Source organism: Neovison vison, chromosome 11, assembly GCF_020171115.1.
Source record: "Neovison vison isolate M4711 chromosome 11, ASM_NN_V1, whole genome shotgun sequence".
NCBI lineage: Eukaryota > Metazoa > Chordata > Mammalia > Carnivora > Mustelidae > Neogale > Neogale vison.
Window position 1 is genome coordinate 155,403,418 of NC_058101.1, and position 16,733 is coordinate 155,420,150.

Below are 16,733 nucleotides of genomic sequence, written 5' to 3' on the forward strand. Positions count from 1 at the left end.
CCTTGTCCCCGCTGTTGCTGCTATTCTTTCTCCAGTGTCTGAGTCAGGGAAGGACAAGCAATCTTTCTTTGCCGCTAATGCTTCAGTGAACTGTTGCCCAGAACCTAGGCACTTCAGACATTTCATCTCACCCCTTATTCCGCGTTCACTGTATAAGTCACCTGCACATTTGTACCCCGAGAATTTTTCCTTCTGCTCCATGCTCGGAGCAGGGGTCCAAAGGGAATTTCAAGTGTTTGAAAGAAAAGGTCTTTTACTGACTGCGGGGAGCTGTCTACGGTGCTGAAGCTTCCCAGGCGTTCGTCTGCAACACCACACGGAGTTAGATTGCACATTTTCGTTCCTGGCTTTCTCATCCCCCATGCCTTGGATAAGACTAATTTCAGGATCGTGAAAATCTCTCCGTATCATGGCCCACGTGAGACACTTTCGGACATTAGTTTCGGGATTTTACTTTTGGGAAGCAACACTGTTACTCAGGTGAGTCCTCTTGTATTTACCAGTTGAAGAACTGCTTATGCACTAGGTTGCAACCACTTGTTATTGGTGAAGTCAGGAATGCAATTAGAAATTGACTTGTTGAAAGTATTCCATAAATTGCATTGTTGTCTATCTAAAACTGCCCAGCAGTCTATCAAGACCTCTAAAAACACGTTACGTTGTTCTATTTTCGCTAATTAGAGCTTTTTAGTAACTGGCCTCGTATTATTTGCAGCTGAGATTACCCTAGAAAAATTATTTCTCAAACCGAGCTTTTCTTTCTCAAATTGCTTTTAGAGTTTCTTTTTTCTACGTGAAATAAAAATTCTGAGTGTTTCTTTTTTTCTGAAAGTTACAAAACATTTAGTAATTAGAAATAATATTTTTAAATAAGAAAATATCTGGAACATAAGCATATACTGATTAGAGAAATTTTGAACATTGTTGGTATATCCAGAGGTTAAGTTAAATAAATAACACTTAAGGTCTTGTAAGTACCATGTCTAAAGAGCTTAGTTCAGGTAACACATTAGAACAAAATCATAAATAAATCATTAGATGTGTTCTATGTCAAGAATAATCTTTTTGGAAAAAATGATATTATAAGAAACCTATTGAAGAACAAAATTGTTCTATGACATATACATTTCTTATCATGTCCAATCATATTTGGTGGGCTTTCCTTTTTTGTTAATTTTTTAAAAATAGAGACTAGTCAAAAGATCAGATAATTTAACCCTTATTCTTAATCAAACAATATATATGCAAGATTATGCTTATATAGACTTTTGAATCACTAATGTAAATTTTACTTTACCATTAAAATTATCCTAAGATTTCCAATTTTATGGCCCACAAGCTTTTCAAAAAGATTGAAATCAAATAATTAGAGTAAGTAAGTTACTGTACATTAATTTCTATTTTAAGTATGTAAATATTGTCTTCTGGGTTGCAATGTCAATTTTTCATCTTTGGACACCTTAGAAAATATAGTGTATGTCATAAAAACTGCCTTACAGAAAGTTATGGTATTTTGATATACCTGTAGGAACAGGAACTAATTGTGAAGGTTATTATAATTTTGAAATTTTTTTTTCTGAAGTACAGGGTTGAACCACTGTAAACTAGGATATTTTCAGTGAAAAATATTTTAATATGACTGTAAACTTTTAAAACTGCAATTGTCACAAATTTTATATATGGCGATTAAAACAAAGAGAGTAGAGCTTTTATATTTATAAATTTTCATGAAAAGGAGCACAAAATTCATGTTATAAGTGAAATGGATCATTTTACTATAATTATATTTTAGTATTTTAGATGATGATATGGATTTTTTTTTAAGGAAATCGAAGTAACTTAGTTGACAGATTTTGGAAGTTTAATATCAGTAAATAAACCATTTTGGTCAATAAAATCAAATTTGTATAATGATAATTCACCATATTTGTTATAATATATTCTTAGATATATAATCTTCATCAGTACATCCTTTGATATTTGTCTAGTTTTATTGAAATTCACAAAAATTTTATTTCAAATTCATGATCATAATTATAAGAATTTATCTTCATTAATATTAAATAATTGTAAAAAAATGCTTTCTGTAAGTAATCCAAAGATGTAATCCTCTGAAAACCACACACACCCATTATAGAAGTTTGTATGGTATATATATTCTTTATCATTGGGTTTTTCTTTTTTGATAAATTGAACAAAATTTTTCTCTTAGACTGGTCTTAGATGAGAGTAACTCATCTCTCAATGAAGAACTTTAATTATGTTTAAAAATTTAAGTATATTTGATGGCTCTTAAAATTTCTTATAGTTAAAAAAAAAGTAATGCTCCCTCTACTGGAAATATTTTGTAAAATAAATGTCATTATGAAAACTATTCTCTATTCATTAAATCTATTTTTTAATTTATTTATTTCTTGAGGAAAAAGGAAACATAAAGTAAAAATAAAGAAAAAAATTTTATACTAATTTATGAATTTTTTTTTAGTTTAAAAATATTCTTTTAGGGCAACTTGGAGACAAGAACTCAACTGGAAACCTCAAATATTTTTAATTAAATAATTTATTAGTACAAGGTTCTTTTGATAGGTTTTAAAGATTTTTAAAAACCTTAGTGAGATATACACACAGAAAAGTACAAAAATAATAAGCTCCCATGTAAAATTTCACAAAGATAACACACTCATGTGAAGAGAAACTCAGAAAGAACTATCATATGATTTGGTAGTCCCAATTCTGGTTATTTATCTAAATGAATTAAAGTCAGGATCTTGATATTAGTAATTCCATGTTTATTTCAGCACTATTCACAATAGCTAAGTTGTGGAAACATCAAATATCCACTGACAGGTGAATGGATAAAAAAATGTGGTATATAAATACAAGGGAATACAATTCAGCGTTTAAAAAGAAGGAAATTCTGCAGTATGCCACAGCATGGATGGGATTTTTAGGACATTATCCTTAGTGAAATAAGCCAGACACATAAAGATAATTACTCTGTTGGAAAAAATAAAATAAGTAGAATTGTCAATATCACAAACACACTCACCATCCTACTGCCCTACCTTTCCCAGGTACAACTTTGCCCAAAGATAACCACCATCTTGACTTATACAATAATGAATATGTTTTTCTGCTTTTGAACTTTATATAAAATAGTTATTTGTGTCTGCTTTATCTTTTTGAGCATTAAATTTATGTGATTTGTCCATATTAGTGCATATAGCAATAGTTTGCTTATTCTTGTTGCTGTATAGTATTCCATTACATGAAGATATTACTATTTATCCAGTGTCCTATGAAGTATAGTTTTAGATATTGGATACTGCGGTCATGAACACCTTTAAACAAGTCTTTTTTGTGAGTATGTATGAATAAATGTGAATACATACATTTTGGGGATAGTCTGGGTTGGGCTTGAGACTTTCTCTGGGAGAGGAATTTCTGGATCATAGGATGGGCATGAATATGTTTAGTTTTATGAGATATTGCAAATTTTCCAGTAGTTGTATCTATTGATACTTCTCTCAGCAATGTCTGAGGGTTTCCGTTGTTATTACTAGTACAAAGTTTATTAAGTGAATATTATTATAAGCATTTCTAGCATTGTCTTATACTATTATCGCAGGCCCACAGGTGTTATTTTAAATTTTTTATCTTGGCATAATTTCTACTTTTTAGTAAATAAGTTTTATTAAGGCAAAAAAGCAGAACAAAAATACTTATTTCTATAATACAATTAGGAGTATTCATTACCAGATTATATCAAGTGTTTAAAAAATACATTTTTTGAAGAGGAATTATTTTTTAAAAAAAGATAATTATTTAAAACATACAAGTGAGAAAATGGTGTAAACAGAAGAAAAAAATCTGAATTTTCTAGTAGTAAATTTTTTAAAAAGTTTCACACTTTGCTCAGATATTGCTGTTTTCTGAAACAATTTTTCTAGGCTTTTGGGTTCTAGTCCTCATACTAATAAAATAAAGAACAAAACACCAGTGTCCAGCCTTCTTTACAATGCAGATAAGTGATTATTATAAGGAGCTTGCAGAGCAAATTCTAAAAACAGGAGAACTGCCAAAAATATTTCATTTAAATCGATTATTTTCAAAAAATGCAATTTTGTTTTTCATCTTTATAATTTGATACCAACACAGACTTTTTATTTGAATAAATTATGGTACACTCTGTCAAAAATTAAATGTGTGAATTTTTGACTTCATGATAATCACAAATAAAATGCTTTCTTGGTTTACTTTGAAGTCTAAGAAAAACATTTTGACATAGAATTTTTTGTTTTTGCTTTTGGTATGTTTTGGAGCATGGGAAAAAGTCCTTTTTAATGTTGGCTTTATTTTCTTATGTAAGATATTAAAGAAAAATGTACTTCAAAGAGCAAACTTTTACCACAAAGATTTCTTATATGCAGGTACAGAAATAAGATTCTACATAACTTTTTAAAATTATGCTACACATAATATATGCTCCTTACCTTTATGTCTATAAATAATCATGCATTTCCCAAGTGTAGAAGGATCATGGCCCAGTTCTTTGGTTAGTGCCTCAGGCAATTTGCCCTGCAGATTCAGAAAACAGCTTGCAAAATATTTCCTATGCTACATATGTTTTCCTCCCTTAACTACAGTCATGTACTGAGGCAAGTCAATTAACAAATATGTATTTAATGTGTAATGTAAAACAATTCAACCAGATGACCAAATTCTGTGCACAAATTTTTGTGCTAGGTACAATCTGGCTGATTGGGAACTACCACCTTTCCCATCATGGAACTTAAAGCACAAAAGGGAAGAAAATACAAAGACCAAATAACAAAAGAAAAACACAAACAGCAATGTTTTAGTAAGGTGAGGTAAGGGAGCTATGTAGAAGTCTTAGTACTTGTGCTGTATCTCGTTAAGATACTTGTTCACTGGACAGAAATGAGACACCAAGGAAATGATAATGGGTATATAGTATGCTTTGAGGAGTGGTGTTAGTCAAATTCAGTGAAGAAATTCTGATTTATGATTTACATTCATAGTCTACTAGCAACAACTACTAAGCTGGCTACAATAAAAAACCTGCAGAAATATAGAGAAATAACAGCTTCCTTTCACAACAGAATATGAATAAAACTTAGAAGCAAATAATTTACTTATAACTGTATAGTTGTCATAGGAATGGTTTTTAAACTTGTCTGAAAATATCTCAATAAAATTGCTAATAACAATAAGTAATAAAAAATAATTAGTAATAGTAAGAACTATATAAACAAAAAATAATGGCTTAACTGCAAGAAAAGGATATCTCTTTGTTTTAGAATTTGAAAACCATGTTTGAAATTTTCATCACAATATGATCTGCTTAAAGAAAGAAAACCAGTTTTTCTGAAAATAAATAAATCGGAAAAAAAAAAGAAAGAAAACCAAATAGAGGATTTTGATTGTTGGAAAAAAAGTAAACACTGAATATGGTTTAGGATATTTGGGTTTGAGATGCTAGCTGTAGGTAGATCTTGGTATCCTACCATCAGCTTGGGATTCAGAGTTGATGCCTGGACAATAGATTTAACAATCAAAATGTTACTAAGATGATAATACTGTTTGCAAAGAGGAAAGAATAAATATGTATATGCAATAGGGAAAGACATTATAAAGTAGGGCACAGAGAAGTACACAGAGACTGCTGAGTTAAGCCAGAGATGAAAACTGATTTTAACTAAGTGACAAAGTCACACATTTATCATAGTTTTATACAGTTGATCCTGGAGACCTGTTCATATCAACAGTATATATCTTTCTAAAACTTTTCTATAAAACCTTCAAATGCTCTAATTTCAACTAATCTCATTATTTTACAATCACAGATGATACATTATACCCACTTAGTTTTCTCGGGAGACTTTTAGGGAATCATTTTGAGAAAGCACATCTTTTACTTTTCCTTACTTCATGAATGATATATAATAGACCCTTCGTTCTCTCAACAAACATGTCTCTTACTCTTCTGCATATGATTATCTTCATAGTGGTTAACAGTATTTATTGAAAATAAATTCATCTGTAGGTAGATGTCTATATGAAAATGTGGATTTTTTGTCTTTCCACGAGGAGAATGGTATTGTTGTAGCTTTGTTTTGCTTGGGGAAGTGGGTCAGGAGAAGAGACATATGAATCACCTTCAGAGAACTGGTTCTGGAGTGAAGGCAGGAGTACCAACACAGGATCAGCTGTTTGCAACAAACAGAGGCATGTGAATAGGATGAGCTATTCAGCGGCAGAAGACAAAGCTATTCTAACTGCAGGCAAACACATTTTAAGGCATTTTTTAAAAAGATTATTTATTTATTTATTTGACAGAGAGAGAGAGAGAGCTCACAAGTAGGCAAAGAGGCAGCTAGAGAGAGGTAAGCAGACTCCCTGCTGAGCAGAAAGCTGGATGCAGGGCTTGATCCCAGAACCCTGAGACCAGGACCTGAGCAGAAGGCAGAGGCTTAACCCACTGAGCCACCCAGGCACCTCACATTTTAAGGCATTTTAAAGGAACTAAGTTTGAAATTCTCAGATGTCAGAAAAGTAAACGATAGTTAAAAAAAAAAGTCTCATTATAGTGCATTTCTGAAATTCTTTCCAAATCTCTATACTAGAATACTTTTAAGAGGAAGTATTACCAGTACCTCTAGGACAACTTGATCCACAAAAGCAGTAACTTCAATGGTACAAGTAAGAAGAGCATAAAATATAAAGGTTATTAATATCCTCTGGAAACAATTTATTGAATGGAATAACTTTCAAGGCAAGTGATGAAGAATTCTCTATGAGTGCATCAAACATTTGCCATAACCAATTAGAAGTTATTGCTAAATGGGGCACCTGAGTAGCTCGGTCAGTTAAGTGGTTGCCTTTGGTTCATGTCATGGTCCTAGGGTCCTGGGATTGAGTCCCACATGGGGATCCATGCTCATCAGAGAGCCTACTTCTCCCTCTCTACCACCTGTGCTCTCTCATTCTTTATCTCTCTTTCTCTTTCTCAAATAAAGAAAATTTTTTAAAAAATTGCCACTAAACACAAGTATTTCTGCTACACAACCATTACCACTGTAGGATGATTGGACTTACATTAAAGGTAACTGGTTCGTCCAGTATCTTAATTAAATTTGAAAATCTCTCAAAAATATCTCTAACAGGGATGTCTGGGTGGCTCAGTTGGTTAAGCAGCTGCCTTAGGTCATGATCCCACCGTCCTGGGATTGAGTCCCGCATCGGGCTCCTTGCTCAGCAAGGAGCCTGCTTCTCCCTCTGCCTCTGCCTGCCACTCTCCCTGCCTGTGTGCTCTCTCTCTCTCTGACAAATAAATAAATTTTTTAAAAAATCTCTAACAGGTAGTCATACTATAAACTTTAAAATTTCTAACAATAAGGATGCCTTTACTCCCAGAAGAAAAATATTTATCAAATGATTTTAATAGAATTTTATTGATTAGTTTTCTAAAAATGTCATTCTATTTTCTCCAGGTCAAAGTAAAAATTTTCCCCCTATACATGCCACCAAAAATATTTGTCTCTGTATTTTCCACTTGTGTTTATACTTTTTTCTCCACTGACAATGACCCTATTGCTCATGGAAAGTGTGTTTTATTTGGGCATGGTTTGAATTGATAACCTTTTCTGTGCAGTTAATCCATGAATAAAGCTTGAATTCTCCACTTTCAGAGTGACTGTGGCATTCTACCTGAATTTCTCTATAACTTTGCAAAAATTTACAGAGCAATGATTCCTTTCCAGGCAATGTGTGAAGTGCTGGGGAAACAGAACTTCAGCTTTTAACAATGTACCACTAAGGAGGGCATGTATATGTTTTTGATTTTCATACAAGTCTTCTCTCTCCCTCTTAATTGTAAGTCCTCTGATGATAGGATTGTTTCTGATGTTTATTTTACCTGTATAATACTTAATTCAATGTCATACATGCTTGGCGTTGATGCTCAGTAAGCATCAAGTAAGCACTGAGGTAATATCTACCTGTCACATCTGTCTACCTACCCGTGACCTTAGATTTGAAGTCTGCTGAATTCTGTGTTATTACTTGGAGCAAAAAGGGAGTCTGTGTTCAAGATCTCATAAAATATATGAGATCAAGCTAATCTCAGTTATTACTCTAAAAGCATTTAGTGGAAAAGTAATATATTTGCTTCTCATTATCACCATGAGAAACTAAAATTTGTATTGTATAATGCATTATTTCTCAACTTTTCTTTTTCCATTTTTGCCTTCTAAGGAAACTTTCAAGAATATTTTTAGACTTTTTTTCTAATTGTCTTCATGGGAATGTAATACCACAGTATGCTATATATTTGCTCATGTATAGCATGCGTGATATGTGGCATATGGGGTATGTGTGTACCATAATTTTATAGATATATAAAATTATATGTAGTGGCTTTATACATTAAAGAATATGAGTTTTTACCCCCAATATAAAACTTCCACCCACTCCACTCACCCCTACTGAGAATGCATCGTGTAATGGTTGCTACTTTTCCATGATGCTGCTTAGACTAGAGTTGTATAGTTCTACTATTTTGGATCATGACCTAGAAATAAAACAATAGAGGAAATATTTACTTGTTTGGACCTACTTAGGACTTGCAACTTTGTAAAATGAACACATAGTTAATGTCATTTCTCTGCTGACACACTGTAACATAAATTAATCCTTAAGTCATTAGAGTACTTTAGCAATATCTTTTTCCACAAATACATATGGATCCCCAAAACCACGAGGATTTCAGCAATAAATTTCAAATCACTACTGCTCCTACTAACACCATGGTTAGATAGCTTTCATAATTTCATACAACTCTTACAAAAATAATCTTGGAACCCCTGCCCTGCAGCAATGGTCACTTTGTTTCCTATGATTAAGAGTCTCTTACGGTTCATCTCCCTTGGACTATGGGGTAACTGGACAATGGACATTAAGGAGCGCATGTCATGTAATGAACCCTGGGTATTATATAAGACTGACGAATCACTGAAAAAATATATATAATGAACCCCACTTTTAAAAAAAGAAAAAAAAATACATCTGTAAGCTAAAAAGCTCCTTTAAAATAGTGGTTCATATTATAAAATGATTCTTCATATTATACAATGATTCAACTTTAGTTCCCTTGGATAGTGGACATCTTAGTTCATTTAAAATTATTTTGTGTATCAAGGTAGGGGGATGGGCAAAATGGATGAAGAGGAATGGGAGATACAGGCTTCCAGTTATGGGATGAAAAAGTCACAGGGATAAAAGGTAGAGCAGAGGGAATACAGTCTATAGTACTATAAAGCATTAAGGGTGATAAATAGTAATGATGCTTGTGGTGAACATAGCATAACATATGTCAAATCACAGTGTTTTACACCCGAAACTAATGTAACATTGTGTACGGTCTATACTTCAATTAAAAATAAATAAGGGCACTTAGGTGACTGTGTTAAAAAATTTAAAAAAAAATCAAGCATTTTTTTAAAAGATATTATTTATTTATTTGACAGACAGAGATCACAAGTAGGCAGAGAGGCAGGCAAAGGGGGGGGGGAGCAGGCTCCCTGCTGAGCGGAGAGCCCAATATGGGACTCGATCCCAGCACCCTGAGATCATGACCTGAACCAAAGGCAGAGGCTTAACCCACTGAGCCACCCAGGTGCCCCAAATCAAGCATTTTTTTAAAAAAAATTTTTTTTCAACCCTCCCCCGACTAAAAAGATAACCAACCATTAGGGATATAATATACAACATGATGACTATAGCTAATACTGTTGTATGTAATAGATGGGAACATTTTAGGACAGTTAATCTAGACGTTATTATCATTTAAAGTTTACTTTTCTATAATTTAGACTCTGTTGACTTTCTTTTGTTATTGATGTTAGATAAATGAAAAAGTTCCCATTTCTTGCTAAAGTTAAATTTCTAATTGTTCTAAAACAGGATATCAACTGTTAATACCTATGTTACCTCTGGATATTCTCCAATACAGGAGTTAGGGATATGTATAAAAAGCTGAGAATGTATTACTATTAAAAATAAATACTAATTGTCAGAAAGCTGTAGTAATAAGTAAAATGCTACTAAAAGAAAAGAAAGTAAGTTATTCTTAATGGTTCGTGAGTGTGAGCAAATCCGAAAACAGTTTGTCCTATTGTTATTGTTGTTGACATCATTTTTGTTGTTTGGGGGTTCAGACTGTCCATACAATACTTTAAGGTGGGGCCCTGGGAGAAGATAAGTGAAATGAACCTCAACAAAATGACCACTCAAAGGCCCTCCATCAAATGACTGGGAAAAAAATGTGAGTTCCATCTGTTTGGCTAATTTCTCCTCAACTCACTTCACCTTCTTGAAGACTCCATCTCTGATCTTCTCCAGGTCTACACGAAGTTACCTCCTCTGTGCTCCCAAGCACTAAGTGCCTTTGTTGCACAGATGTTGATGGCCTGGTGGTGGTGGTAATCACCAGAATACCACTTCTAGTTTGAGCTGCAAAATCCTTCAGGGCAGGACAGTAATGGATGTCTAGTTCTAGCTCCAGGTCTTGAAAGAGTGTCTAGCACAATGAAAGTGCTCACTCATTTCTGGAATGAGGCATGGTTTTTATTTCTAAAAATGGATTGACAATTCCAAAAAAGTAACTCTTTCTTGGCACAACTAAAAATAATATGTTGACTTTCTTTGCTTCTAGCACTCAGGAGAAAATTCGGTGAGCGATGTGATGCTTTGTTTTTTCTTTATTCCTAACTTTATTTTTCTCTGATAATATATTTACCCACTCACCTCTTATCTCTGTTTTACAGAAAAAGTTTTAGGGAAAAAATCGTCTATATTTTTTCATTTTCTCAACTATTCATTTATGCCTCAGTTATTCCTATTTGGGATCTGTACCTATTTCTACTAAATAAAGAAGTACTGAATGTTCATGTTGTGATAGCTTCTTTTTTAAACATTGGAGAAATGGAAATAACACTGCATATAATAATGGTTGTATATAATGGTAATATAATAATAGTTATTAAAATAACTATTTAATGTAAATAGAAATGTTCATGTATGTGTATACATATATAAAATACATGTATCTTTATATCAATATATAACTTTTAAAAAAATTTTTTAAAAAGATTTTATTTATTTATTTGACAGAGAAATAGAGAGAGAGCACAAGTAGGCAGAGTGGCAGGCAGAGGGAGAGGGAGAAGCAGGCACTCCACTGAGCAGGAAGCCCGATGCGGATCTCCATCCCAAGACCCTGAGATCATGACCTGAGCCCAAGGCAGACGCTTAACCGACTGAGCCAACCAGTGCTCCAATATGTAACTTTCAATTATTTATGTTTTATAATATCTCTGCACTGGAAAGAGAAAACATAATTAAATGAATATCCTACATAGTAATCAAGTGAACAATGCATGTTCTCAAGGTTTTGTGTTTACATTTCTATTATTATATCTATCATTGTTCTGGTATCAAACTGACAATATTCCAGTTCTCTAAATAAATTGAGACTACTGATAACAAAAAAATCATTGTTTTTGCTTTTTAATCTGTTTATTCACATTCTTTTAATATTTTAGGCCCAAGAGACTCTATAAAGGGTGGTTCAACAATGATTCCTTTTTTGCAGGCAATTGTAGAAAAGGTAGTCTTGAACAACTACCCAAATAGTAACAATAGTAAATAGTGAGAAAACATCATTTTCTACTTCTTTTTTTTGGGGGGGGGGATGGAAAGGAGTAGAAATTCTTTATGAAAATAAAAGGAATTTAAATGGATCCTAAGAAGTTGACAGAATTTAAACAGTCAGAAAAGAACGATCATTTGAGACAGGAAAAGTAATCGTTAGCAGAGGCAAAAGGCCAACTTCCATGTGAAATGGAGGATATTGCAAACTTCAAAGTAATAATTCGACCAGGGGAACCCAAAGTTTTCTTTTCTAATAAATCTATGCTAAAGTTGTTTTAGGACTAACTTTGTAGGGAAAAATCTCTATGACTCTTGTAGGATGTTAGAAAACATTGGCAAATGTTTATCCAAATAATATTTCTCTATTTTTAAACAAAATTTTTCACTGTCATCATTTGATTGAGGGAACAAAATATTTGAGTGAGGTATTTTATATCTGCTTGTTCTGTCAACGTCAGTATACTCTACTTTTGTTGATTTATATTATTTAAATGTGTTTATTTTGTGTATCAGAAGTCTAAAGACTGACACTTAATTACTAGCAGGTTAACTAAAAATCCAATAAACAAAAAACAAAAGAAGAGATTTATGACTTCACAATTCTATAAACAAATGGTTGCATTCCTAACAAGGGAAGGAAGAATGGCATATATCATCAAATCTTGACCTTCAATACTTAAAAACAATCTATCTCTACACATTTCTTTCTATCAAAAAATTATAAAACTTTCTAATTTGCATTATATAGCATTTTCCACCAGTTCTTACATTATTCCTTTTTAGGAAGAGACTTATCCTTATTAAAACACTGACCCAACTTTGTACAGTATATCCCACCTCATGGTAAGAATAAAAAATCTCCTGTTTCCTAAACTAGTTTCTTATTTTATTTATTGGGAAGAATACAGATAGGAAAGCATTAAGTGGATAAAATTATTAGTTTTCTGCCATCTACTTTATGTTGTTTCTTTGTAACAGCCTTAAATTACTTTAAAAGATTGCGAAATCCTTTTTTTTTTTTTCTTTTAAATCCCTGAAATTATTGTATCTCTTTCTTCAGGTGAATCTTAGATGAGAACCATCAAAGACACTGACTCTGCTGCAGACCTTAGCTCGTTCCTCCTGAGACTATGGTAGAGAATTAGGTTTTATATGTAGCCTAAATATGTCCTTCTAAATAATAACATGTGGACTTAAAATTTTGCTCTACTTCAAAAAGCCGAAGTGTGTACCATTCTCTGTGTGTATGTGCATAGTTATCATATATATCAACAAACAGCAAAGATTACATTGGAAAAGTCTAATTGATATGAAAAAACAATGCAAATTCCTAGAGTAAATAAAAATTCAAATTCAAAAAATAGTAAAAAGAAGATAAGATGTATACCTCTATAGGAAATACCTACTCTATTTTAGATGTTTTCTAAATTAGCTTTTCTTGCATTCTATCTTCTCTATGCATGCATTTGTGCACACATGTGAAAACAAGAAGAAAGTTGGAGAAAGAGGACTCAGGGTCAGATCACAGTCCTGTCTTTGAAGGACTGAATGACCTTTCTATGGACTAAGTGTTTTTAATATTCTACTTTAAAAATGTAATGTGTAGAGCTGTATCCATCTACACAGCACAAATTTTTTTAACTAACATAGTCAGAAAAGTGATAGTTTCCTGAAACAGAAAATATGTACCAAACATTACAGCTATAATTTCTCACTTCATTTAATATTAGTGGCCTATTTTTCCCCTTAGAATCCACTGTAGTGGTAGATGTGAGAGGTGTTGAGTGGCAGGAAAATCAACAAGGGATGAACAGATCAGTCCTTTATTGCTATTGTTAGTTCAGACTAGCCTCACATTTGTGAGTGACAGAAGTGCGCAATAATACTGGCTTAAGAGAGATTTTATTTTTCCTTCCAAAATTTAAAAAAAAAAAAAAGAAAAAGAAAAAGAACAACTACAGAAGTGAGCAAGCCAGGTCTAGAATGGGAGTTTACCTTGTTGTTTTGTCACCCCTAAAATGAGGTTTCTTCCTTGACATCCGAGCTAGATGCTCTGATCCAGTCATCATTATTTTCCAGTTATCAGAAAATAGAAAGAGTCTTCTGTTTAAAGAGACTTCTGATAAGTTACAGATTTCCCAGTTTCCCTGGCAGGTGTGTGTTCCTGTGTTCTGGCTACTAAGTTGTAAATAGAAATGGCAAGTTTAACTTCTGTGAAGGACCATTTCAGGGCGATCCAGAAGCTCCAGATTACATTTTGCATTCTGCCTATGGAACCCATTCTTTAACTGAAGCAAAAGGGAATATTCTAAGTAGGAAAGGAGCACAATCAGATTGTGTTTCAGAAATATCACTAATGGAGTAAGGTGGAGAACTCAGAAGAAAGGATGTTGATGGTGGAGAAGGGCAAAACTAGCATCAAGGAAAGTAGTTCCTAGTCAATGCAATAGAATATCCTAAAAATGGAGAGAAAAGAGCAGATATAAGAAGTGACAAAAAGAAAAAGAAAGGAAAAAAAAATGTCTAGTAATTGGGAGTGAGGAAAAAGAGAAAAGTGTCTAGGATAATTCTCATCATCACAGGTGAACAATACTGCCATGACACAAATAGAACATAAGAAAAGAGGAACAGCCATGTAGAAAAGTATCCTAATATAAGTTCCAGATAGGTATAGTGAATGTGATACCTCTAAGATATCCAGCTAATGAAACACTGCAGCACAGTGCAGGGAGTGTAGGACCTGGGCATAGATCAGCTTGGATGATTAGCATTCTGGAACAGGCTTATGATAGGTGAACACACACAGATGTTTCATCCCTTTGGAGTAAGCAAACAAGCCTGGTGACTGTCATCCAGCTTCTACTGCCCCAGATCCCATCTTACATACCTCAGGCTGAGCTGTGAACAGCACAGCACACTTTAATCACGGGAACATGCAGATGTGGAAAAGTGCTTCCCTGCCTAGGGCAGCACTACTCAAAATGTGGTCCTTTAACCAGCATGATGTCACCTGAGAGATTGTTAGATCTGCAGGATCTGAATTCTACCACAGACTTACTGAATCTGAATCTGCATTTTATTATACCCACCAGATGATTCATAAGTACATTTAGGTTTGAAAAGCACTATTTTAAGAACATCATCTACAAGATGGGCAGAAGGAGAAGTACTGGCAAAAAGAAAAAAAAAAAAGGCAGGTAAGAGAAAAGGAGAATTAACAGTGAGCATGTACAGAACCTAATGGAAGAGTTTTAGAAAGGAAAGAATGATCAATAACATCAAATGTCATAAAGACAAAAAGAAATATGGAAGATTACTGGTAGCCTTTTCAAGTGAATTTTGAGTACGAATATATGTGTACAAATATGATCACAACTTTGATTGATGACCTAAAGAAAAAGATAAATACAGATTATTTTTTTCTAAGAGGCTACTGGAAGGAGAAGTCAGAGTGGACACAGTTGAGATACCCACATGTTGATTTGTTGCTTTTTGTTTTTTAAATGGCAGGAGATTTAAGCTTGTTTAGGTCTGGAAGGAAAGAGTTAGGAATTGCTTTAGAAAGAGACAGGAGGAGTACAAAACAGAAGGGGCAGTCACTGAGAAAATGAAAAGGAAGCGCTATAGTTGAGGATAGCTTTTGAACCAGAGGAGTATCAGGTCTCTCTCTGTGACTAGATAGAAGGTTAAAATAGATGCAGCATACAGCAAGCTGTCGATATGGGAATTGCGATTTCATAATTCAGCAGCTGAATGCTCAATTATCTCTTTGAAGTAAGAGGCAAGGTCATCCACTGAGATAAAGATAAACAATGAAGTGAACAAGTTTAGGCTGACTTTCCAGTAACCAAAGAGAATAGAGCCGAGTCTCCATTCCTTCTGGTACCCTGGCAGGGTTGTGTTCCCTTTGTGTCAGAGCATTCCACCCAGCCCTTCGCAGCAGATGCCCTAGGGGGAGGAAGTCTAGAGACATGGTCATTATTCAGACTGCATGGATTGATGTGGCAAAGTCAGAGGTAGAACCTACCTCACCTAATTCAAATTAACTGCTTATTTCTCCAAGTAAGCTCTGCAGTTGAGGCTATTTTAAAGTAGAAAAAGAAATGATCACATCACTCCTGAAATGCAACTCATTCAGGCAGAGTCATAGGAAGACTTATTTGTTGATATTTTCATCAAAAAATACAAGAATGAAACCCACTTTCAAAACTGTAGTCTTTGTTCTCATAGTTCTACACATGAACACCAAGTCTGGCAACGCTGGCTTACATTTTGCGCTCACAACTCTGAACTGTTTCTTTTATATCTCCAACGTGGCTAGCTATTTTCCTATAAAGCATTGTCTCTCGGGATTGTCTTATGCTTGATTAAAGAAAACATATGCTCTTACTGCCACAGGAAATAACTTCTATAATCTAGAGGGTTTTAAAATCCTTTTGTTTCCTGGGAAACCATAAACACATTTCCCAAAATAGCTTAGGCATATACAAAGAAGGGAGGAAGGGGGGAGGGGGAGACAGAGGTGAGGCAGGAAGAGCAGACAAGAGAGTCAGAGAGCGACTAACCTCAGCTGTACATTAACTTTAAGTTTCATGTTAACACCAGTGATTTTATCTTCCTCATCTCTTCTTTCAATTTTTAAAAAGAATATAGTCCAATAAAAACCTCAGTGAAAGCAACAACAAACCTTGATGGAAGTCAGATTTTCTGAGGGAAACTGAATAGCACCATACTCATTGCTATGTTTACCTTGCCTTACCACTTCCAATTATAAATTCTTTTTTTCCTTGCTGTTTGAGTCCCTCCTTCGTTCTGTGCCATTTCTCTCTCCTTATGGGGATGTAGTTGTCAGGCAAATAAGAGGCTCCCTGTACTGCAGGAAGAAAAATGTCCAATCTGCCTTCAATATGCTTAAGTCAGAACACCATCCACTGAAAGGTGACATTAACATAAATGTTTGCAGTCACACAAATGGGAATACCTACCAAAACCTGAATAAC

The 16,733-nt window shown here is 33.8% G+C and overlaps 1 protein-coding gene across 1 annotated transcript in view; it reads left to right on the forward strand.

Annotated features, from left to right (window-relative positions):
• The first annotated feature begins 208 nt into the window (after positions 1 to 208).
• The window catches only part of GLRA3 (glycine receptor alpha 3), a 193,447-nt gene continuing 176,922 nt past the window's right edge, over positions 209 to 16,733 (forward strand). Inside the window, exon 1 of the mRNA XM_044225074.1 lies at positions 209 to 480. Within this exon, the coding sequence (XP_044081009.1) occupies positions 410 to 480 (71 nt within the window). The 5' untranslated portion in view covers positions 209 to 409. The remainder of the gene's footprint in view (positions 481 to 16,733) is intronic.